Source organism: Rana temporaria, chromosome 6, assembly GCF_905171775.1.
Source record: "Rana temporaria chromosome 6, aRanTem1.1, whole genome shotgun sequence".
Taxonomy (NCBI): domain Eukaryota; kingdom Metazoa; phylum Chordata; class Amphibia; order Anura; family Ranidae; genus Rana; species Rana temporaria.
In genome coordinates, this window is record NC_053494.1 from 124,162,762 (window position 1) to 124,186,553 (window position 23,792).

The following is a 23,792-nucleotide window of genomic DNA, read 5'->3' on the forward strand; positions in this document are numbered from 1 at the left end:
CCAAGTCACCCCCCCTGGGTATATTCTCGGCGTTTTTCGGCGTTTCTACACGCCCGCGCCAGCCTGCTCCTTTTCGCGGCCGCCGCACCTTAGGAAAGTCCGCGGCTTCAGCCGCGGCCTACCGGCGCGCCGACCGTTCTCCCTGCATTTACTTCCAATAGTGCAGATCGCTCTGGATTTTCGCCCCCGCACCCCTAGAGGTCCCCTCCACCCCCTGTTCAGCAACCTCATCGGTAAAATTACTGTTTTTACCAAGCTGACAGCCCCCCCCAGCCTGGGTCCTGTGCTTTGCCTGGCGGCCATTTTGGTACACCCCAGCAGCAGTGACACCCAGCATCCCCCCCTTTTCCCCTCCATAGCCTTCAGTCTTTGATCCAGGGTTTGATCCGATCGCCTTCAGGGATCAGGAAGGAATTTTTTTCCCTGCCGCAGCACATTGGCCAGCTTGCCCAGGGTTTTTTTGCCTTCCTCTGGACCAAAATTCCCTCGAGCAAGGATTCTGCGAATCCTCTCTCACCCAACACCCGCACCCCCGCCCACGGTGACTGGCAACAATGGTTAAATTGCGATACTCTGCAGAAACCATTTGGGGTCTGAGACAATTCGCAACAATATTACCTGCCGTCACCACAAAAGCCTTAAAATCAGATCAACTTTTGAGATTCGATCATCGATCGATCATCAAAAATTTCAACCACTCAACACAGCTCAAGCACATATCATGTGCGTTGCTTAACACTAGATCGGCAGTTAAACACCGATCAGAAATCCATGATTTCTTACTACAAAACGATCTAGACTGCCTCTTTATTACAGAAAGTTGGCTGTCAGACGACTGCAACACCATTCTCGGAGAACTGGTATCAGCAAATTATCGCATCTTAACGGAAAATAGAATAGGGCAAAAAGGGGGAGGCCTGGCGGTGATTCATAAGTCTCATATTGCAATCACTAAACCGGTCCTTCAAAATCCTCTACCTTTTATGGAAACCCTTACGCTTCAACTTCAAGCTCACTCCCAGGAGACCGTGCACATTCTCCTCTGCTATAGGCCCCCTGGGCCCAAATCGCAGTTGCTTCCAGCATTAACGGAGTTCATATCCACTTACTCCCTTAACAGCAATCATCTTTTGCTGCTCGGGGATTTCAATCTGTGGGCCAACTCCTCACAGGATCCCATCGCGGAGGCCTGCATCGACCACCTGGAAGGGTTAGGACTTCAGCAACTTATATGCGGACCCACGCATGCTTCAGGTCACACACTCGACCTAATTTTCAGACAAAATCTGAAAATAAACATTTTGGGTAATGAACCTTTGCCATGGACAGACCACCATGCAATTAGCTTCATAATTCCCAGAATTCCACTAGTTATGAAAGTACCCAAGCCGGTGACAATACACTGGGCTAGATCTCAGAAGAAGCTCCACTCGGAACTCTTCAAATCTACCCTGGGAAACCGAATTGGGGTTATTCCTCCTCAGCTAGCAGCCTCAGATACATTGGATGCCATAAATGCAGCTCTGCTACAGTCAGCCGACTTAGCAGAACCAAAGCGCAAAGTCCGTAGCCGGGCAAAAAAGTCCAGCTGGTTCAATAACCAGCTGTCGCTATTGAAGCAAGAGCGCAGAAGGGCGGAAGCCGCCTGGAAAAGAAGTCCTTCAGAAGACCGCCTCAACTTCTACAAAGCAGTAACAACGCGATATCACAAGGAAATTTTCAAAGCCAAAAAACTTCACTTTTCCATGGTGATTAACAGCGCAATGAATCTCCCACGCGAACTCTTCAGGATGGTCACCCAGACCATGAATCCGGGATGTCTTGAAGTCCCCACTTCAGACACCCAAGAGTTCTGCAATGAACTATCGGATTTCTTCATCAACAAAATTGAAAAAATTCGGGTAAGTATTCGGCAAAACAATACTCCACTCAGCCCCCTCTTCAATCAACTACAAAACACCGACAGAAAGCCTCTACAATCAACTAAGTTCACTCTGGAACCCATCTCCATCGATACCACCAAAAAATTCATTGGTGCGCTGCGGAACAGCACAATGACATCATTCCCACCAAGCTACTTAAGGAATGTGCCGACATCCTGGCGCCTCCAATCACACAGCTTATAAATCAGTCATTTAAGGAAGGCATAGTGCCTTCCCTGCTGAAAGAGGCCACAATTCTGCCGATCTTGAAAAAACTTTATTTGGATCCTATGGACCCAACTCACCGCCGTACCATAACAGGTCTAAATGCTCTGTCCAAGATAATGGAGAAAGTGGTGGTAAATCAGCTGCAACAGCATCTGGATACCCACAACCTACTTGATCCATTTCAATCCGGGTTCCGTCCCGGACACGGGACAGAAACGGCCTTACTGAAAATATGGGACGATGCGCTCGAGGCCGCAGACGAAGGAGAATCGTGTCTCCTGGTTCTGCTGGACCTAAGCGCAGCCTTCGACACAGTAGACCATAAATTGCTACTGAGACGACTAACAGAAGTCGCCGGAGTCACAGAAGATGCCTTACCATGGTTCTCCTCTTTTCTCGGAAACCGATCACAAACAGTGAAACTGGGATCTTTCACGTCAGAAAAACGCACAGTGCCATGTGGGGTCCCCCAAGGATCCCCCCTATCACCGGTGCTGTTTAATATCTATCTTCGTCCTCTCTTTGATATTATCAGTAGCCAAGAACTACTCTATCACTCTTATGCAGACGACACGCAGTTGTATTTTCGCATCTGCCACAAAAAGGATCATCATCTCAGATTAGAGAAATGTCTCTCTTTAATAGAAAACTGGATGACTAAGAGTTATCTCAAACTCAATAGCGCTAAAACAGAACTCTTTATGTTCGATGCCAGTCGGAAGAGACAACCGGCAACAAACTGGACACCATCGCCCATTCTGGGACAAATCATCTCCCCTAGCTCCAAAGTCAAAAGTCTAGGAGTCACGTTTGACACCTTCATGACAATGGACGCACAAATAGGGTCAGTAGTCAGCGGGGCGCACCATTTGATGCGCCTACTACGCAGACTTATTCCATTTATCCCCAAAGAAGACGTAGCAGTCGTGGTGGGAACAATCGTGAATTCCAGACTGGACTATGCAAATGCCCTTTACCTCGGGCTCCCCAAGTACCAAATCGCTCGTCTTCAAGTCGTACAGAATATGGCCGCTAGACTGGTGACTGGGAAAAAATCTTGGGAATCAATCTCACCTTCACTGAGATCCCTGCACTGGTTGCCAGTGAAAGACAGAATTGCATTCAAAGCACTCTGCCTGACACATAAGTGCATCCATGGGAAGGCTCCTAGATATCTATGCGACAAGATCAAACCGCACAATTGCAACCGCATTCTGCGATCCACCGACCAAAATCTGGTCAAGGTTCCTAAAACCAAATACAAGTCCAAAGGAGAAAGAAGGTTTGCTTTCCAGGGCCCCAGGCTTTGGAATGCTTTACCAACCAGCATTCGGTTGGAGCAAAACCACCTGTCTTTCAGAAAGCAGATCAAAACCCTGCTTTTCTGAAGGCATGAGACACAAACAACCAGCGCCCAGAGGCGATTCAGTTCGCATGTGCCGCGCTATATAAATTTTTCATTCATTCATTCATTCATTCAAGAAGAAATCCAAATCAGTATATTTGATGTGACCACCCTTTGCCTTCAAAACAGCATCAATTCTTCTAGGTACACTTGCACAGTTTTTCAAGTAACAGGTAGGTTGTTCCAAACACCTTGGAAAACTAACCACAGATCGTCTGTGGATGTCGGCTGCCTCAAATTCTCCTGTCCCTTCATGTAATCTCAGACAGACTTGGTGATGCTTAGGTCAGGGCTCTGTGGGGCCAAACAATCACTTCCAGGACTTATCCAGGACAGGAGCATATATTAATGCTGAAATTAGTTCCTAATGACATTAGCTGTATGTTTGGGGTTGTGGTCCTGCTGCAAATACATTTGGGGCCAATTACATGCTTCCCTGATGGTATGGCATCATGGATAAGTATCTGCCTGTATTTCTCAGCATTGAGGACAACATTGATCCTGACCAAACTCCATTTCAGAAATGCAGCCCCAAACTTGCAAGGAACCTATACCATGATTCACTGTTGCTTGCAGACACTCATTATTGTACCGCTCTCCAGCCCTTCGGTGAACCAACTGCCTCATGCTACAGACACAGTTCTAATTTTTACATCAGTCCAGTCAGTCCTGACCTGCTAGCAGTTTTCTGAATCCCAGTTCCTATGTTTTCACGCATATTTGAGTCACTTAGCCTTGTTTCCACATCAGAGGCAATACTTCCATGAAAAAACACTTCTAACTAGACTTCTCCAGACAGTAGATGGGTGTACCTGCCATCAGCAGTGCTGTGTTGTGATCCACAACGTTACCCATTTCTTTGTGCTTCTTCAAAAGAGCTTGAACAGCACATCTTAAAACCCCAATCTGCTTTGAAATCTTTGCCTGGGCGAGACCTTGAGGGTGCAGTATAACTATCTTGTGTCTTGTAACTGTACTGTCTTGCCAAGGTGTATGACCTGTGACATAAAACTATCTTCCACAGCCTCACCTTAGCAGCATAGATTGGCTGTTCCTCAACTAGTTTTAATCATTAGCACCTGCTTGGTATAATTGGTAATCATACACTTGACTTTAATCCTAAAAAATCCCTGACTGTGCAAGTAAGATTTGAAGGGTAATCACACCAGATATTGATTTGATTTAGAGTAACAGGATGAATGACCAGTCAAACAAATCACCCTTTAAGGCATACTGAGTGATCTGTTCAGTCTAGTTAACCAGTATAGTTAACTGATAAGAGATTCTTAAAACAAATTAACAACTGCCTTAAGCTGTAGAAAAGAAATTTAGGCAAGCCCGGATTTACTCCCTTTGCCGCCCCAAGGCCGGGTCCTTCAATGTCGCCCCCCCACCCAAAAAAACCTGAAAGTCCCCCAACCCATGCCCATCATTGCCACCTCACCATGCCCATCATTGCCGCCTCACCATCATTGCAGCCTTACCGTGCCCTCATTGCAGCCTCACCCTCACTACCGCCTTACTGTGCCCTCATTGCAGCCTCCCTCACATTATTGCTGCCTTACTGTGCCCTCATTGCAGCCCCCCTCACCATCATTACAGCCCCCTCACCATCATTACAGCCCCCTCACCATCATTGCAGCCCCCCTCACCATCATTGCAGCCTTACTGTGAAAAAAAAATGTAGCCTCACCAGTCAGTGTGTGCATTACGCACATCGACATCTCCTGATAGACAGAACACTGCCTCTATGACACAAGCTGGTCTAGGAGGAGGTCGGGACTTTTATCACAGCGCGCCCAAACTTTTCAGAGTGAGCTCCGTGACAAAGTTGTCTCCCGCTGTGTGTTACAACCCGCGCTGCACCCACAGCCACACCAAATCCTGGCCTTGGTGGCCTTGACGGGAATCCGGGTCTGAATACAGGAAGGTTTATATGAACGGGAAGAGTTCTGAAAAAAGCTATCTGAAGGAGGACAGACTAGAAAAGATAGAAGACAGGCACAATTGAAGATCAACAATTGGCATAGTATTTGAGATGGAAACAGAAAAGCAGGAGACCTAGGCACAAAAAAGTTATAGGTATATACATTAATAAAATAACCACAGAGAGAGTTCAAAATTACCCCAGGTAGATAAAGGGTGGAGAACCAAAAGAGAACTTACAAAGACAAGTGAAAATAGGAAATGAGGTAGTACAAACTCCATAGATTGATTAACGGGGGCCTAGAGACATAATAAAAGTTCTGGTGTCACCCCAACATCACCTCCATCCCCAATTCAATACATATATACATGGAATTCACCCTGGGACTTAAAGTGAGGTGAGGTTAGCCAAGAAACATCTCATGATTGTATAAAATAAGATATACATACAATGTGAAAAGAGAACGATCTACCAACCACCATTAGGTTGGAGGTGAACCACTTGGCCTTCAGGAGAGAGATTAAAACCTATCTCTTCTGAGGTCAAATAGGGCTTTACGCATGGAATCAATTCAGCGCCCAGAGGCGATTCAGTTTGCATGTGTTGCGCTATATAAGTCTCTCACTCACTCACTCACTCACTCACATACATGGTAAATAGTATAAAAACAATATACAAACATCAGAGAAATGTACAAGCATCAGTAGTACTTGACACGTTTCGTGAGACCACGCTCGCTCTTCAAGGATCGATGCTTTACTATATCTACAATACAAGTAATAAACAAAATAAATCTATGTTGCACAAAATTGTCAGGGAGGTGAGTGATCATAGGGGTCTGGGTATAGGACCCCATACTCACCAATAGGCTGGGCCTGGTCATCAGTCACTGATTCCACAGGCAGCAGCAGCGACAGACATCCAGCACTGGAGCTGAGGAGGCGGAGCAATAGGTAACCCCAACAGGGGAACAACCAGAGGACCAACATGGCTTTGGTATATGCAAGTGTCCCCGTAAGTCCCACCTTGTCCATGATGACTGCTAAAAAATAGTAAAAAAGTATATGTGTTTGTCAGAAGGACCCTGCAGATAAAGGTGAACTTACAGCAGTAATTTGATATGCATATGAATATACATAAACCAGCATGAAGTAAGTGTAGAGTGCACTATGAGTGAAATAATGTGAGGTTTAAAAAACAGACAAGTGTGCTGAAGTGTCAACTAGGCTGAAAAACAGCAATGATTACCTGAGTGAAATGTGAGAACCAGAGGATGTTGTCTGTCCCTCATGGAGGTGCGGCTGTTGTGTGCATAGTCAAGCTATGAATGGAAAATGCCATATGCGTCAAATTGTAATAAACCTATTTTTTATACAATTATTGATATGTTTCTCGGCTAACCATACTCACCTCACTTAAAGTCCCAGGGCGAATCTCATGTATATATGTATAGATTGATTAACAGGACAGTCACACAAGGGTATAAACTTCCTTTCTAAGTAGTTACTTACAACTACATTCAGAGGCAAGAAGCAGCAGGTCCCAAAGTTCTGTTTGTGCGAGATGTCAGTCCTCCGGTGATCAAAGTCAGATCACAGTTTCTAAATTCATAAATTACATTAAATACCTATTCAATTGCTTGGCTTTTTTTTTAATATGAACTTCTAGGGCCCCTGTCATTTTTTTTTTTGCTTCCCATTCTTTCCTTAGACATAAAGTGAGAGTGACTCTCTCTAACAGGGACAGTGGCAATAAAAACACTTTTATTAGTAGGTGAGGGGAAGTCTAGAACCTTCAAAAGGAGAGATTTTTATTCTCCCCTCTTTTCAAAAGAGGAAATGGTTTGTCTTGAGATATACTTTAAATAAATTAAAGGTCATCTGCTGTTTATCTAAGTAGTGGGAGAAAGAAAGTGTCCATTTGTTGGTAATGATTAGTATTATATGTGGCAGAATTGGTACAGAGATGACCAGCTTTTGCTAGGATTCACACTGGTAGGTTATCATTTTGCAAATGGTTCCTCAAAAAAGATGTTACCTTCACAATGACTTATTTTGAGGGTCAGGAGAAATGGTGTCCTGGGCCATAGTTGATATAGCTAGTAATAAAAACAGAACTGATATGTTAAAATACGTAAAGGCCACTGATAGCTATATATTTAGGGCACTGGTGACTATATATTTATAAATGTAGCTTAATTAGTAACAAAGTTTACTATTAAAAAAAAAGGTTAAAAGCAGCATGCATTCACACATTTTACTAAACATTTGGAAATAATTTTTCATATAACTTGATGCAATACATTTAACATGGCGCACAAAGAACTGTACACTTTTTGCATAAACAATTTGGGTTAGGAAATATACTATAGCCAAAGGTTTAAAGAATATACATACATAATATACAGCATGGTTGTAAAAATGTACATAATGAATTTAGATACTTACAAAAGTTAAACTGTTGCTAAACCAAGGGCAAAGCCTTGGTTATATTTGATAGTGTAACAGAACAAGGTGCCCACTACTGTAGGGTTGTAAATCTTATTATCTGATGTTGAAAGTATTTTAGTTAATTATGTTTATGAAAGGAAGCAACTAAGAAATATTATCAAACACGCAACTCAAGAATGTGAGGGATAATTTGACAGTGGCATTGAGCAATATTGTTTAATATAAGATAATATTTTACCAATAGGTTAGTAAACAATTGGAAGGTTACTACAAGGTTAGTGAATGGTTGGCACAACATAACTGTCACACACTAAAAATACTTCCGTCTTTCAGGTAAAGGTGACATACAGGCACACACACATGAGAATATATATCAGATGTATATGTATACACACTGGGAAAAATTATAGTGACATTCCTGCTGTCAGCATGGCAGTTGCATGTTCCCTCAAAACTTGCGACATCTGTGACATTGTGCTGTGTGATAAAACAGCACATTTTACTGTAGAGTGGCCTTTTATTGTGGATGGATTATCTCGGCAAAGGAGAAGTGCTCACTAACTCAGATATAGACAGATTTGTGAACAATATTTGAGAGAAATAGGCCTTTTGTGTACATAAAAAAGTCATAGATCTTTGAGTTCAGCTTATGATAAATAGGGGCAAACACAAACGTGTTGCGTTTATAATTTTGCTCAGTGTATATATATATATTGTCACTGGAGTAGACTAGACGGGTGGGTAAAGACAGTGGAACAAACCAGCCTGGAATTCAGCTTCTCACTGGCAGAAACTGTGGTGTGGCACTGGAACTCAGAGTTATCCTATCTGCAATGCCCTTTAGTCCCTAGTAGTTTCTAATCTGAGAAGCAACCAAACCTCTAACTACCAGAAGTGGCCATTGAATGCCTAACCTGGATCTAGCCTATGCTGGTTATTGAGCCCTAATCTAAAACTAGCTATATAATCCAAGACCAGGAGGAACAGGGTTAACAAAAATAACAGGAGCTGGAAATAAATGCTATTAACATAACAGGTTCACCTACTATTATACTCAAAAATGACCACTACACACATACAGTAGCACAGACTTAGCTATCTGGCACTGTGCATGTGAGATAATAACAAAAGAACAGAACAAGAGAACGTCTGTCACAAGGATTTACAGTAGATACACACTCAAGAAGCTATGGGCAGCTTCAGTTAAACTTTAAGAACATAGAAATATTTGCCTAATAGTCTCTGCTTCTGGCCTGGGTAAAATACAACAGCAACAGCAGCTATCATGAGATTCAGTTATATCTGTCTGCTTCCTGAAAACTCTCTTTTATATAATATCACAGACCTCTAAGGCCTTGTACACACGATAGGTTAAACAGAGGACAACGGTCTGATGGACCGTTTTTATCGGTCAAAATCGATTGTGTGTGGGCCCCATAGGTTATTTAACCATCGGTTAAAAAAAAAAGTCAACTTGCTTTAAATTTAACAATCCATGCATGCTCAGAATAAAGTCGATGCATGCTTGGAAGCATTGAAATACATTTTTTTCAGCACGTCGTTGTGTTTTACGTCACTGCGTTCTGACACGATCGTTTTTTTAAACCGATGGTGTGTATGCGCGACGGACCATCAGTCAGCTTCATCGGTTAACCGATGAAAATGGTCCATCGGTCCGTTCTCATCGGATGGACTGATCGTGTGTACGCGGCTTAATGGGTGTTTCTGATCTAACTAGCAGGGACAGGAAGTACCTGTCTATAACTAATAAACCCTGGGATGATTAAACAAAAGTGATGTACAAATTCATAAAGTATAGGGCAGCAGATCTGTACAGGTTGTGTTGTCTAACTTCAGAAAACCACAGCGCTGCTCACTGAAATCTCTTAACCCTGTAACCTTCCTGTGCACATATTCAATGTAAATCCACAAACATAAAAAAGTCCAGTGAACACAACGTGCAGTTCAAAGTGCAGTAGTGCAAAATTATCCTTATACAGTATATGCTGGATCCACAGTGCTGTGCTCCCCTCCTGTTGTTCCCCACTCACCGACGGTTGTTGTTGACTCTTAAAGGCCGTGCACGCAATCAGATTTTACGACGTGAAAAGTCTGATGGCAGGATGTTGTTGGATAATCTGACCGTTTGTATGCTCCATCAGACTTTTGTGGGATTTTCCCGACAACAAATGTGGGATAGCATGCTTTTAAAAGTTTCCGACAGCAAATGTGTCTTGTCGAATTTTCCAATCATGTACACAAGTCCGTCAGAAAAAAAAACATGCATGCTCAGAAGCAATGCTAACCATAAGACAACATTAGCAAAAGTTGCCCAAAGGGTGGCACTAAAGAGCAGAAAAACCACATTGTTTCTGTTTGTTGGATGACAAATCTTTACCGTTTGTATGCAATCCAAGTTCACGGCCAACACCCTTCGGACAAAAGTCCTTTGCTCTGTCTGATGGAAATCCAATCGTGTGTACGAGGCTTTAGAGTCAAAAAAGTATTAGGATATAGTTCCAAAATGTTCTGGTTAAGATGGCCCTTCTCCTTCTTTCCTCTTCCACTCCACCACTATGATGGCAGGATTCAATATTGTGTGTTAAGCAGGGACATCCAGTGATGATATTTATTATTATTATTATTGGAACGTACACCAAGGCACCGATCCCAGCTCACTTTACATGCTCATTGTACAGCTATACTTGTAAGTGCAATCTATTTTAATATTCTAATGAACTAAACAGTATAATGCCATGGAAATTTCTTCTTTGATTTATATGTTATGAACACACTTACCATAAAAGCAAAAATCAATCATTATCTGGGGTAGCTTTGGGAAAAAGGTATACCGTACATAAACCCCCACAATGAGTTTCTCCTATTTGCCCTCTTGTTCTGTTATATATATATATATCATCCAAAGTGTTATATCTGTTCAACAAGTACAATAAAGGACCCATTGATCCAGCAAGCTTGTAAGTTTTGCCTATAGTTCTAATTTAAGTAAAAAAAAATAAGTCTGTTTTTTAATAGGCATTAAAACTTGATTATACTATTGTTAAAAAAATAATACAGATACACATTTGTAAGTCAGCCCAAAATGAGGGGACAGTTGGGCAAATAAGAGGGGCAGAGTTGATTGGGTCATAAGAAAGGATAGTAAGGTGCTATGAATTAAAGGTCAGTGTGTCAAATATAGGCATGCACTCAATTCTGGGCCATGTTCTGTATCCTAGCTATATTTAAAGTAGAACTATAAGGAAAACGTTTTTTTTCCCTACATTTTGAATAGAACAAGGAAGGGTTATAACCAGTTTGTCTATAGAGGGCGCTGGAGCGCCGCCCCCTCTGGCTCTCGCACCGCCACTGAAAAAAACATAGATTCGCACGAATCAATGTTATTCTTGCCGGCCGCTGGTCTATTCAGATGGCCGGACCTTGAGCGCCGGCCACCTGAATAACGGCAGCTGGTTGGCTGTGCGGAAGTGCCTATCAGAGCCAGCGGCTCTCAGCCTTCCGGATGCTTATCCAGGGAACGTACGGGGGTGCATTCCTTGGATAAGACTGACAGGCGTCTCAGCCAATCAGGTTCACCGGTTCTGGTTATCGGTAACCTGGTTGGCTGAAGCATCATCGTGGGTGGGAGAAGACATCGAGGGATGTGGAAGGACTAGGAGGATGGCTCACTTCCAGAAAGGTAAGTGCCCGGCAGGGGGGGAGGGGAATTTTACAGGGCCCAGTGGTGACAATGGGCACAGTGGTGACAATGGGCACAGTGGGGACAATGGGCACAGTGGCGACAATGGGCACAGTGTCGACAATTAAAGGGCACAGTGGTGACAATTGGCACAGTGGCGACAATTGATGGGCACAGTGGCTGCATTTGATGGCATGGCACATTGGTGCGAATTGATGGCACAGTGGCTGCGTTTGATGGCATGGCATAGTGACTGCATTTGATGGCATGGAACAGTGGTGACAATTGATGGCACAGTGGCTGCGTTTAAAGGCATGGCACAGTGGCTGCGTTTGATGGCATGGCACAGTGGCTGCATTTGATGGCATGGCACAGTGGTGCGAATTGATGGCACAGTGGCTGCGTTTGATGGCATGGCATAGTGACTGCATTTGATGGCATGGAACAGTGGTGACAATTGATGGCACAGTGGCTGCGTTTGATGGCATGGCACAGTGGCTGCGTTTGATGGCATGGCACAGTGGCTGCGTTTGATGGCATGGCACAGTGGTGCGAATTGATGGCACAGTGGCTGCGTTTGATGGCATGGCACAGTGGTGACAATTGATAGCACAGTGGCTGCATTTGATGGGCACAGTGAGACTGCAATTTTTTTTCTTTTTTTTTTGTTTGCGCCCCCCAAAAACTTTGAGCACCAGCCGCCACTGGTTATAACCCCTGTCCACTTTTTTTTGCCATCTGTGTCTCATTGCAGAGATTGCACTTCCTGTCCCATAGCCAAACAGGAAGTGAAAGGCAAACCATGCAAACTACCCACAAGCTTCCTGTAACAAAATACAGTCACTGCTGCCCTCTTAAATTGTGCAGGATGATTGGCCTTGTCTCTGCCCCCTTCTGTAGTTATTAGATATGTGCATTCCCGTTCGTACGAATGTTATTTTCGTACGAAAATGTTCATTTTCGTACCGACAGAATAATGTGTACATATGAAAAAATTAAAGCACCAAAATACGAAAACTACGGGATTACGAATGAGCCGCATAACGAACAACCACAAATACGAACGAACGATCCAACGAAAATACGACAAAACGAAAACGGCAAAAGAACGAAAATGACATCTATAACAAAAGATTTACATTCTGTATCCTGTTTGAATCCCCTCTTCTCGTATCCTCAGCCACATGTCCACATGACACCTACAACAAAAGATTTGCATTCTGTATTTTGTTTGAATCCCCTCTCTGTTCGTATCCTCAGCCGTATGTTCACACGACATCAACAACAAAAGATTTGCACTCTGTATCTTGTTTGAATCCCTTCTCTGTTCGCACCCCCAGTCGCATGCTCACACGACATCCACAACAAAAGACCCGCACCGTGTATTTTGAATTCCTTTTTTCTGTTCGTATTTTGGATTCAACAGAATGCAAATCCCTTGCCACAGATGTAATTTTCGTTTTTTTGAATGGGCAGTAAGTGTAGTTAGTGAAGCAGCTTCTCTTTTGTGCTGAGTAGTACAGTAAAGCCAAATAAACTTTTCTGTGGATTTTCATCTGAAGGGAGATCAGTTGGCCAGACTTTTGAACCCAAAAATGGTTTTCTGATGGAGTTTAAAAACGAACGAATTTTCTGAGAACGAACGGAAAACGATCGTTTTTATGTTTGTTGTTAAAAAAGTCTGACCAAGTGTATGGGGCTTAACAATAGTTAATATGGATGAGCCGCGTGTTGAAAGTGCCGCGAATCCCGCAATATATTTACGAAAGTACAAAATGACGAAAATCCTTTTTCTGTTCGTATCTTCAGTCGCATGCCCACATGACATCCACAACAAATTGTCATAGATGTCACACGAACACACGACCGAAAACACGAACAGAAAAAGGAATCCAAAATACAGAATGCAAATCATTGACGAAAATTCACGAAAATTATTGTCTAACAAGTAACGAACATGAATTAAACATAATAACGAACCATCCCGCATGTACGAAAATAAAATGGTAACGAAAATACGAAACGATCGGAATACGAAAAAATCTCGTCGTACGAAAAACGTACGGGAACGAACAGGAAAACGGGCGTCTTACGAAAAACGAACGGAAACGAACCTACGGAACGATACGAAACAGAACAAAAAAAAAAGAAAAACATTTCTGTGCACATGTCTAGTAGTTATCCCGTAGGCTGCCTGTAGTGGCTGAAGCCTGCTAGACTCACCAACAGCTCTGCTCTCTGCCCAGGTTAAGTACAGTACAATGATGATATCATTACTAATTTTACAAGGTGATATATTCATCAAATATATGTTGATTAAATTAATTTGGTGCATGCAAGGTGGAGTTTTATCCTTTGTAGCTATTGAAGAAATCATTTAAATGAAAATGTTTGTGCCCAGAGTTTATCTTTAAACCTCAAACATTACATGATCTATAAAAAAAATTGTACTTCATTGTCTTATTTCATGTTTACTTGCATTGTAGGAGTCTGAAAGTAATTTTTTTTGTACTTCATTGTCTTATTTCATGTTTATTTGCATTGTAGGAGTCTGAAAGTGATATGATCACTGGACGCACCGTTCAAGCATACAGTAGTATGCAACTAACGTATTTACTGCTTTTTCTGGGAATATTTGGCATCCACATCCTCTCCTGTCATGGTCAAGTAGATCCACTTGCCCTAAACCGTGCAGATCCCCAGTGTTGGGAATCCTCTACAGCAAAGCTACTGGAGATGAAGAAACCACGGATAGCAGATTCTGTGCCTGAATTCTGGGACTTCATGATATATTTGAAGTCATCTGACAACCTTAAACATGGTATTTTGTTTTGGGACCTAGCACAACTTTTTTGGGACATCTATGTACACTGTGTACTCTCCAGAGCACATGGCCTTGGTAGAAGACAACTCAATGAAGGAGAAAAAAAAGTAACTAACTTCATTTCACAGTACACCTCAAGTAAGTCTTTTGAGATTTGGCCAGAAGAGTTGCAACAAGTTTTCAAGCTACAATGCACAAAGTACAATACAATCTGTTAGTACTATGAAGGAAACATTTTCTAGCAAAAATTAAAATTTTTTGGCATCTACAAAGTTATTGTGTAATGTGCACAGATAATTTAGGGTAGTTATGTAAAACAAAATCAACTGCTGTTTATTATAGTAATATGGTCAAATGTAAGCGTTCAGTCTACCCAAAATTGACATTTTATTTATAGGTGGTCAAAGTAAACTATTTTTTGTCTTGAATGCTCCAAAAGTAAGATCTCCCTGTCATAATTTTTGATTCTTACAGTCCTCCTGGAAGTTTGAGATTTGTTATGTGTTCCAGCACCTCCCATTGTGTTCTACAAAAATAAAAAAAGAGAATAAATAAAAATATTCAAGAGGGGAGAATGGAAAACCCTCAAAATGACTACAACAGATTTACAGACTCATTAACTCTAGTACAGACATCTAGCCAATAGGGTTCATAGAGATAAAACTGTCTAAAGCATTGGATAAACCAAAATACGTAAGAACTGTGGGTGGACTGATCCTTTAATGAACAACTTGCCCCTAATGCCCCGTACACACGATCGGAATTTCCAATGGAAAAATACTTTTTACATCGGATTTTCCGATCGTGCGTAGCCCCATCAGAAATTCCGATGAATTCCATTGGACTTTAGATATAGAACGTGTTCTATATTTTTCCGATGGAATTCCAATATGATTTGGCCGATGTAATGTGAATTTCTCAATTTTGGATAGGATTAATGTTCCACTGTGTCATCATTGTTGTTCAGGATACTAGAGGGGAAGTCTCCTCCCCACCACAAGCAGCAACAGTCTGACCCATTTTTTGCCTCTGTAGACATGCTTCAGTGGATTTCCCATAGAGATATATAGAGAATATGTGGCAATGGCAAGGATAAATAAAATCATATTTAGAAAAAGAATGTTGCCAGAGAGTAACAATTTTGATTTGTTTTGATTGTACAGTATATCTTCTAGGTATAAACCTCAGAAAACCATATACCAAACCAGAAGGAGAAGAAATTAATCTCTTTACAATCTAAATATTCACAAGGCATCAATATTCACAACCTATATTGTGCACTGTCATATACCCGGACTGTTGGATGATCAGGTCAAATGAAGAGTGACTGAAGCATAGATAGACTCTTATGCCTCGTACACACGATCGGAATTTCCAATGGAAAAAGTCTGACTGACTTTTTCCATCGGAAATTCCGATCGTGTGTATGCCCATCTGAGTTTTTCCATCGGATATTCAGAGGAATTTCGTCAGAGTTTACATAGAGAACATGTTCTCTTTTCCTCCGATGGAATTCCTTTGGCATTCCAATGTGAGTTTGGTTGGGCTAAAGCCCGATCGTGTGTACAGAGCATAAAAGCTGAACTCTGGGATAAGCAAATATTTTCATATATACAGCAGATATTTGTATTCTTACTTGAATCTTGGTATACTTTGCGCATGTTTTCCAGATATGTGCAGAAACACAGCATGAAAAATGTCCTTTGTGTGGGAGCTTCATGTGATAAAGATCATTGACTGCTGCTCCTTCCTCTCCTTGTGCATCCTTTAAAAGTTTTGATTAGTGGTGATAACACGTGGGATCATTCACAAAACAGGAGAATAAGGAAAAAGGATGAGGGCCAAAATGATGTAGTAATAGATGATAGCAATAGTGCAAAAATAATTCCAGTGAATAAAGTAGGAATAGAACAGTGTTACGTACATACAGTAGGTGAGGTCTGCAAGTGACCATGTGGTGATGGTAATGGCAACCTGAAAGTAGTGTTGTCTGTACTTAGAGGATAGGTTGGTTGGGCTTAATGCTTAGGAGACTCAGTCCTATGTTTGGTGGGTATAGGGGGGGTGCCAGGATGGTAGAGTAAACTTAGTCAGTGTGTAAATAGAGCCTAGAAGAGCCTAGAGGTCATGCAGGGACCATACTGTATTGAGGAATGAGATCCCAATAACGGATGTATTCTTGGTAGTATTGTACTTATTAAAGCACTTAAAACGCATTGTGTGACTATCCGTTAGTTCCTCTGAATAATTAAAAGGTGACACACAGGGAATATGTACATTGCAGGATGTCTATACAAAATTATAAAAGAAAAGGATAGCAATTAAAATTACTTTGATCTAGGGTTAACACCTGTGCAGGATTCACCCGGACAGTTTGCGTTTGGAATCATGTGTCCGGGTTTCAGACAGCCTGAAATCCAGACGCTTTATTTAGACTGGACTATGGCTTCCCAGCAGGGTAAGCTGGCTGCCGTTGTCTAAGCTGAGAGTATCTGTTACACCCTTTCACATTTCCCAAAGTCAGTACTAACAACCACCCCCCCCCCCCCAAACACACACACAGAAGGGAGAGGAGAGAGGGCTCAATATGCACCTCTTCCCCCCACCTCTACCCCTACCCCTCTGTGTCTGCCCAAACTCCAATCCCTGGCACTGTGCCTAAGAAAAGGAAAACGGGGGCCAGAAAGTCCTGCAGCCTCAGATACATCTGGATGAGAGGTGTTGACTGCCAAGGGGAAAGTGAGCTCACCAACCATCCCTGTCTGTGACTGAAGTCTCCCCCTTCTCTCTCCTGCCTCTGAGGAAGTACAGTAAGGCCTCGTACACACGACTGAACATGTCTGCTAAAACTGGTCCGCGGACCAGTTTCCGCGGACATGTTTGGTCGTGTGTACGGCCGACCGGACAATTTTCCGGCGGATCGGATAGGTTTCCAGCGGACAAATGTTTCTGTACGACTCACCGGATATGTCCGCTCGGCCGAAAGCCCTCGCATGTGTCGAAGTGATTAGACGCATGCGTGGAAGCATTGACCTTCCAGGGTCGCGCACGTCGCCGCGTCATCGTCGCGGCGACAGCGTGGCCACGTCACCGCGTTCGCTGTCCGTGGGAAATTTGGTCTGATGGTGTGTACAGCCATCAGACCAAAATCTGGCATCGGACATGTCCGATGAAAACGGTCCGCGGACCGTTTTCATCGGACATGTCCCGTCGTGTGTACGAGGCCTAAGGCAAATCAAGGTTCTCAGAGCACTCCTTACATCAGAGTTCCCCTTTACACCAGAGGCCACAGTGTTTCCCCTTACATCAGAGATTTCTCCGTACATCAGAGTTCTCAGCGTTCCCCCATAAATCAGGGTTCTCAGAGCATCCCTCATGTTAGAGGCCCCAAAGTTCTCCCTTACATCAGAGTCTGCAGAGTCCCCCCTTACAGTGAAAGGGAAACTCTGCAAGTTCACATGTAAAAGGGGAACTCTGCAAGTTCACATGTAAAAGGGGAACTCGTTATTAACTTCATATGATTAGAAATGTTATTTAATAGCAAAATATATGTATAGTTTATATACTATAAAAAAAAGAAATTGCTGTGTGCCGCTAAAATGTTCGGGTTTGACTTGAAGAAAAGATGGCAACCCTACTTTGATCTGGTGATGAAAATAATAAAAATGATCTTAGCAGTAATCCAGTGTGAAAGTCTTCCTTTGTACAGGCGCTTCATGTAATAAAGACCAATGACTGCTGCTTTCTCTATGCATAGTGGCTGTTCCTGTATCTGTCCCCCCTGACAGTTTACAGGCAGCTTGTAGTGGGTGGGCCTGCTGGGTCCCTCACATAGCTCTGCTCCCTAAACAGACTATGTGCAGCACATTGGTGTCACTGCTACTTTAACAAGGTAATAAATGGGGGGAAAGGTTGCGCTAATATTTAGACAATAAATTAATTATTGAAAGGTGCAAGCAAAATTATGATGCCAAACAATAAGTGAATAATAAAATAGTGCAAACAACAGAAGATCATATACAAAAAACATACAGTGATTAGCTGGATGTTCCTAATTCCTCTTATAGTGTATATGTAGCACTACCCCCAGAGGAGCTGCTGGTTTGTTTTGGGTCTACGCTGTGTGATCAACCCCTTTAAGTGGCTCAAATCAACCCCTTTTAGTGGCTCAAAACCAGTGGCGGCTGGTGAAGTTTTATGATGGGGGGGCGCAATACCCCGCCCTTCCACATTTGGTCCCTCCCACTTCTCATAAGCCACACCCCTTATAGAATCCACCACTCCGTCCCCTGTATTCCACTCAATGTCAGGAGTATACAGCTCAGCGTCACAGCACAGAGTATATAGCCCCAGCATCACAAATCATGGTATATAGCGCAGCCTTACAGATCGGTGCAAACAAACTAAAATATGACACTGTTAGTAATGAAGGACTCGAAATGGGCAGGAGATTACCAGAGAGTGACTGCGGACATACTGCACAAGATTACCAGAGACTGCGGACATACTGCACAGGATTACCAGAGACTGCGGACATACTGCACAGGATTACCAGAGACTGCGGACATACTGCACAGGATTACCAGAGACTGCGGACATACTGCACAGGATTACCAGAGACTGCGGACATACTGCACAAGATTACCAGCGACTGCGGACATACTGCACAGGATTACCAGCGACTGCGGACATACTGCACAGGATTACCAGAGACTGCGGACATACTGCACAAGATTACCAGAGACTGCGGACATACTGCACAAGAGTACCAGAGACTGCGGACATACTGCAGGAGATTACCAGAGACTGCGGACATACTGCAGGAGATTACCAGAGACTGCGGACATACTGCAGGAGATTACCAGAGACTGCGGACATACTGCAAAAGATTACCAGAGACTGCGGACATACAGCAGGAGATTGCAAGAGACTGCGGACATACTGCAGGAGATTACCAGAGACTGCGGACATACTGCACAAGATTACCAGAGACTGCGGACATACTGCACAAGATTACCAGAGACTGCGGACATACTGCACAAGATTACCAGAGACTGCGGACATACTGCACAAGATTACCAGAGACTGCGGACATACTGCAGGAGATTACCAGAGACTGCGGACATACTACACAAGATTACCAGAGACTGCGGACATACTGCACAAGATTACCAGAGACTGCGGATATACTGCAGGAGATTACCAGAGACTGCGGACATACTACACAAGATTACCAGAGACTGCGGACATACTGCACAGGATTACCAGAGACTGCAGGAATTACTTGTCCTGCGACTTGGGACTTAAATGTTGCATAAAAACTTTTTTTATACTTAATGTGCAGGGAAAATATCGGCCGTCAACACCACCCCACCCCCCGCTTGCAAATTGTCCTGCGACTTGGGACTGGAAAGTTGCAGGATAAGTTGGACCCGATGATTTCCAATGAGAACCGTTCATATCTGTGCGACTTCAAAGTAGTCCCTGCATTACTTTTGTCCCACATTGATGCAACTTGAGGTCCATAGACCTCCAGAATACACGGGCATTGCTTTAAGTCACATCAGAATTGCAGTAGAATTGTGCAACTTTCAGACTGCATTAGCCTGAAAGTCGCAAGATTCTGCCACAATTTTTTGGTGCGATTTTGCAGCGACTTGAAGCAATGCCTATGTATTCTGGAGGTCTATGGACCTCAAGTCACATCAAGGTGGGACAAAAGTACTGCCGGGACTACTTCAAAGTTGCACAGATATGAACAGTTCTCATTGGAAATCATCAGGTCCAACTTATCCTGCAACTTTCCAGTCCCAAGTCGCAGGACAATTTGCAAGCGGGGGGTGGGGCGGTGTTGACGGCCGATATTTTCCCTGCACATTAAGTATAAAAAAAGTTTTTTTTTTAATAACTGGGGGGGGGGGGGGGGGTGGGGTGGTCTGGTGGGGTAGTGTTACCGCCCGCTATTTGTGCTGTAATGAATTTTTACATAGAAAAGAAATGTTGTTAATAAATGGGTAAATGAATTATAAAAAAAAGATTTTTTTAATAACCGTTATTGGAAAAATCTTTTTTTTATAATTCATTTACCCATTTATTAACAACATTTATTTTCTAGGTAAAAATTCATTACAGCACAAGTAACACTACAGCGGGCGGTAACACTACCCCACCAGACCACCCCCCCCCCCCCCAGTTATTAAAAAAAAAACTTTTTTTATACTTAATGCTAAATTGAATCAAATATAAAAAATAAACTGTTAATAATCTTAATATATTTAACTAATATTAAATTAAAAAAAACATTGATTGGGGGGGGGGGGGTTGTTGCCTGGCATTATTTTCGCTGAATATTAAATATTAAAAAATATTTTAAAAAAATATTAAAAAATATATAAAAAAGAAATTGGATTAAGCAGGGGGGGGTGGAGGTTGGATGTCAGCCGCCGAATATTAGATAAAAAAACGAATATTAAATGCAAAAAAAGACTATGAATAAGCGGGGGGGGGGGGGTGCCACCGAAGAATAAACAATAGAAAAAAAACTTTGAATAAGCGGGGGGGGGGGGGGTTGTGCCGCCGAGGAATAATCAATAGAAAAAAAATTTTGAATAAGTGGGGGGGGGTGGGGGCCGGGCGGCCGCCGAATACGATTGTGGAAATACGATAGTGGCAATCGCCGGAGGGGTTGGATGCTGCTGTGAAGCGGCCGCCGATGTAGAGACAGGCAGGCTTACCTGTTCCTCGGTCGGGCGCAGTGAGCTCGAGCTGACCCGACGTCACTTCCGGTTTTTCCAGTGACGTCGGAACGAGCAGAGAGACGGGCGGGTGCACACAGACAGTGTATGCACCCGCCCGGCCATAACAATACACTCCATCGCGCCAGAAGCAAGTGGCGCGATGGAGAGCGCCACAAAGGCGTATTTTTTGTGCCAATGTAGCGCCGCGTCTGCAATCCCGTGATTGCACAGACGTGGCGCTACTCCTAAAGGACTGTTCCCGGCGTCCGGCGCGCGGACATTAGGCCCTTTTTTGGGAAAAAAAAATTTCTTAAAGGGACAGATTTAAAAAAAAATTTTTTTTTTTTTTTTTTTTTTTACTGACTGTGTGATGGGGGGCGGCGCCCGGGCGCCCCTATGGACGGGCCGCCACTGCTCAAAACCCTCCCTTGACACACCTGGTAATATGGGAGTTGTGGACCCCAGTAACTTGTGGGAAAACACAAGATCCTGTTACACTACAACAGATTATGCAAATAACAGGGGTTACCTTAAATGGAAGGGATTCTGCAGTATGAAAGATAGGCTGCACACAGATTTCAAAATAACCAAAGTAATGCTTTACTTAGAGTGGAAAACAAAAGAACATGAATAAAACAGTGATAAATGATTTGCATTGCCCCCATCCCAAAGCACTGTGGGCCTGATTTACTACAGTATGCTCTGTGCGCTGCGCTGGTTCATGCGTTAATTAGTACTCCGGGTGGAGGCTTAATTGGGCGCATGAACCAGCGTAGCAGCCGGCGCATTGAAAGTAATATGTAAAGCCGCGCCGAACTCCCTATAGAAGTCTATGGGAGAAATCAAAAGTGTTCATTTTAAAGGCTAATCTGCTAGTTTTGTCCTAAAAAGTGTTTGGGGACCTCAGTCCTGTCCCAGGGAACATGTATCAATGCTTTTTTTATTTTTTAAAACGGCCGTTTTTTCGGGAGCAGTGAAATTAATAATTCTTAAAGTGAAACAATAAAAGTGAAATATTCCTTTAAATTTCGTACCTAGGGGGGGTGTAATGTCAGCATGTGAAATAGCGCATTTTTCCCGCACTTAGAACTCCCCCTGCACAAAATGACATTCAGAAGGAAAAAAGTCATTTAAAAATTCACACGCGGCTATAATGAATTGTCGGCTCTGACAATTCTAAAGGGATTCATTCATAAAACAAAGAAAAAAATGTGTAGGGGTTCCCCCAAATTAAATTACCAGGCCCTTCAGGTCTGGAATGGATATTAAGGGGAACCCCGCCGTAAAAAACAAAAAAAAAAAAGACGTGCGGTTCCCGGCAAATATCCATTCCAGGCCCTTCAGGTCTGGTGTGGATTTTAAGGGGAACTCCACCCCAAATTGAAAAAAAAAATGGCGTGGAGTCCCCCTAAAAATCCACACCAGACCCTTATCCGAGCACGTTGACCTGGCCGGCCGCAGAAAAGAGGGGGGGACAGAGTGCGGCCCCCCCTCTCTCCTGAACCGCACCAGGCCACATGCCCTCAACATGGGGAGGATGTCCCCATGTTGATGGGGACAAGGGTCTCATCCCCACAACCCTTGCCCGGTGGTTGTGGGGGTATGCGGGCGGGAGGTTTATCAGAATCTGGAAGACCCCTTTAACAAAGGGGACCCCCAGATCCTGACCCCCCCCCTGTGTGAAATGGTAATGGGGTACATTGTACCTCTACCATTTCACCCCAAAAAAAATGTCAAAGTGTTAAAAATGACAGTAGCCGGTTTTTGACAAATCTTTTAATAAAATCTTCTTTTCTTCTTTCCTTCGGGTTTCTTCCGCTGCTTCTTTCTTCTCGTCCACATCTTGCCCGACGTCTTCTTCTATCTTCTCCGTCCGTCCTTCAGCCTTCTGGTCCCGCATCTTGCCCGTTGTCTTGTCCTGTCTTCTTCTCCGTCCGTCCGCCAGCCTCCTCGTCCGCATCTTGTGTCTTCTGCGGTCTTCTTCTCGGTCCGCCAGCCTTCTCGTCCGCATCTTGTGTCTTCTCCGGACCCAGCGTTTGAATTTGAATTGGCCACCGTGTTCCCGCTCCTGGGACCCGCCCCCCTCTGACGCCACAAGTAAACTCCTTAGAAGGTCATGTGCGTCAGAGGGGGGCGGGGTCACATGAGTGTGACACGGCGGGAACTTCTTCTCCGGGCGGCGCGATTGAAATTGAATTCCCCCGCTGTGTGACGCTCTGTGACCCCGCCCCCCTCTGACGCACATGACCTTCTAAGGAGTTTACTTGTGGCGTCAGAGGGGGGCGGGTCCCAGGAGCGGGAACACGGCGGCCAATTCAAATTCAAACGCTGGGTCCGGAGAAGACACAAGATGCGGACGAGAAGGCTGGCGGACCGAGAAGAAGACCGCAGAAGACACAAGATGCGGACGAGGAGGCTGGCGGACGGACGGAGAAGAAGACAGGACAAGACAACGGGCAAGATGCGGGACCAGAAGGCTGAAGGACGGACGGAGAAGATAGAAGAAGACGTCGGGCAAGATGTGGACGAGAAGAAAGAAGCAGCGGAAGAAACCCGAAGGAAAGAAGATTTTATTAAAAGATTTGTCAAAAACCGGCTA

General features: G+C 43.7%; 1 protein-coding gene across 1 annotated transcript in view; it reads left to right on the top strand.

Moving 5' to 3' along the window:
• FAM237A (family with sequence similarity 237 member A) overlaps nt 1-23,792 on the top strand; it is a 58,977-nt gene that overhangs the window by 11,874 nt on the left and 23,311 nt on the right. Inside the window, exon 2 of the mRNA XM_040357308.1 lies at nt 14,180-14,594. Coding sequence (XP_040213242.1) covers nt 14,195-14,594 — 400 coding nt within the window. The 5' untranslated portion in view covers nt 14,180-14,194. The remainder of the gene's footprint in view (nt 1-14,179; nt 14,595-23,792) is intronic.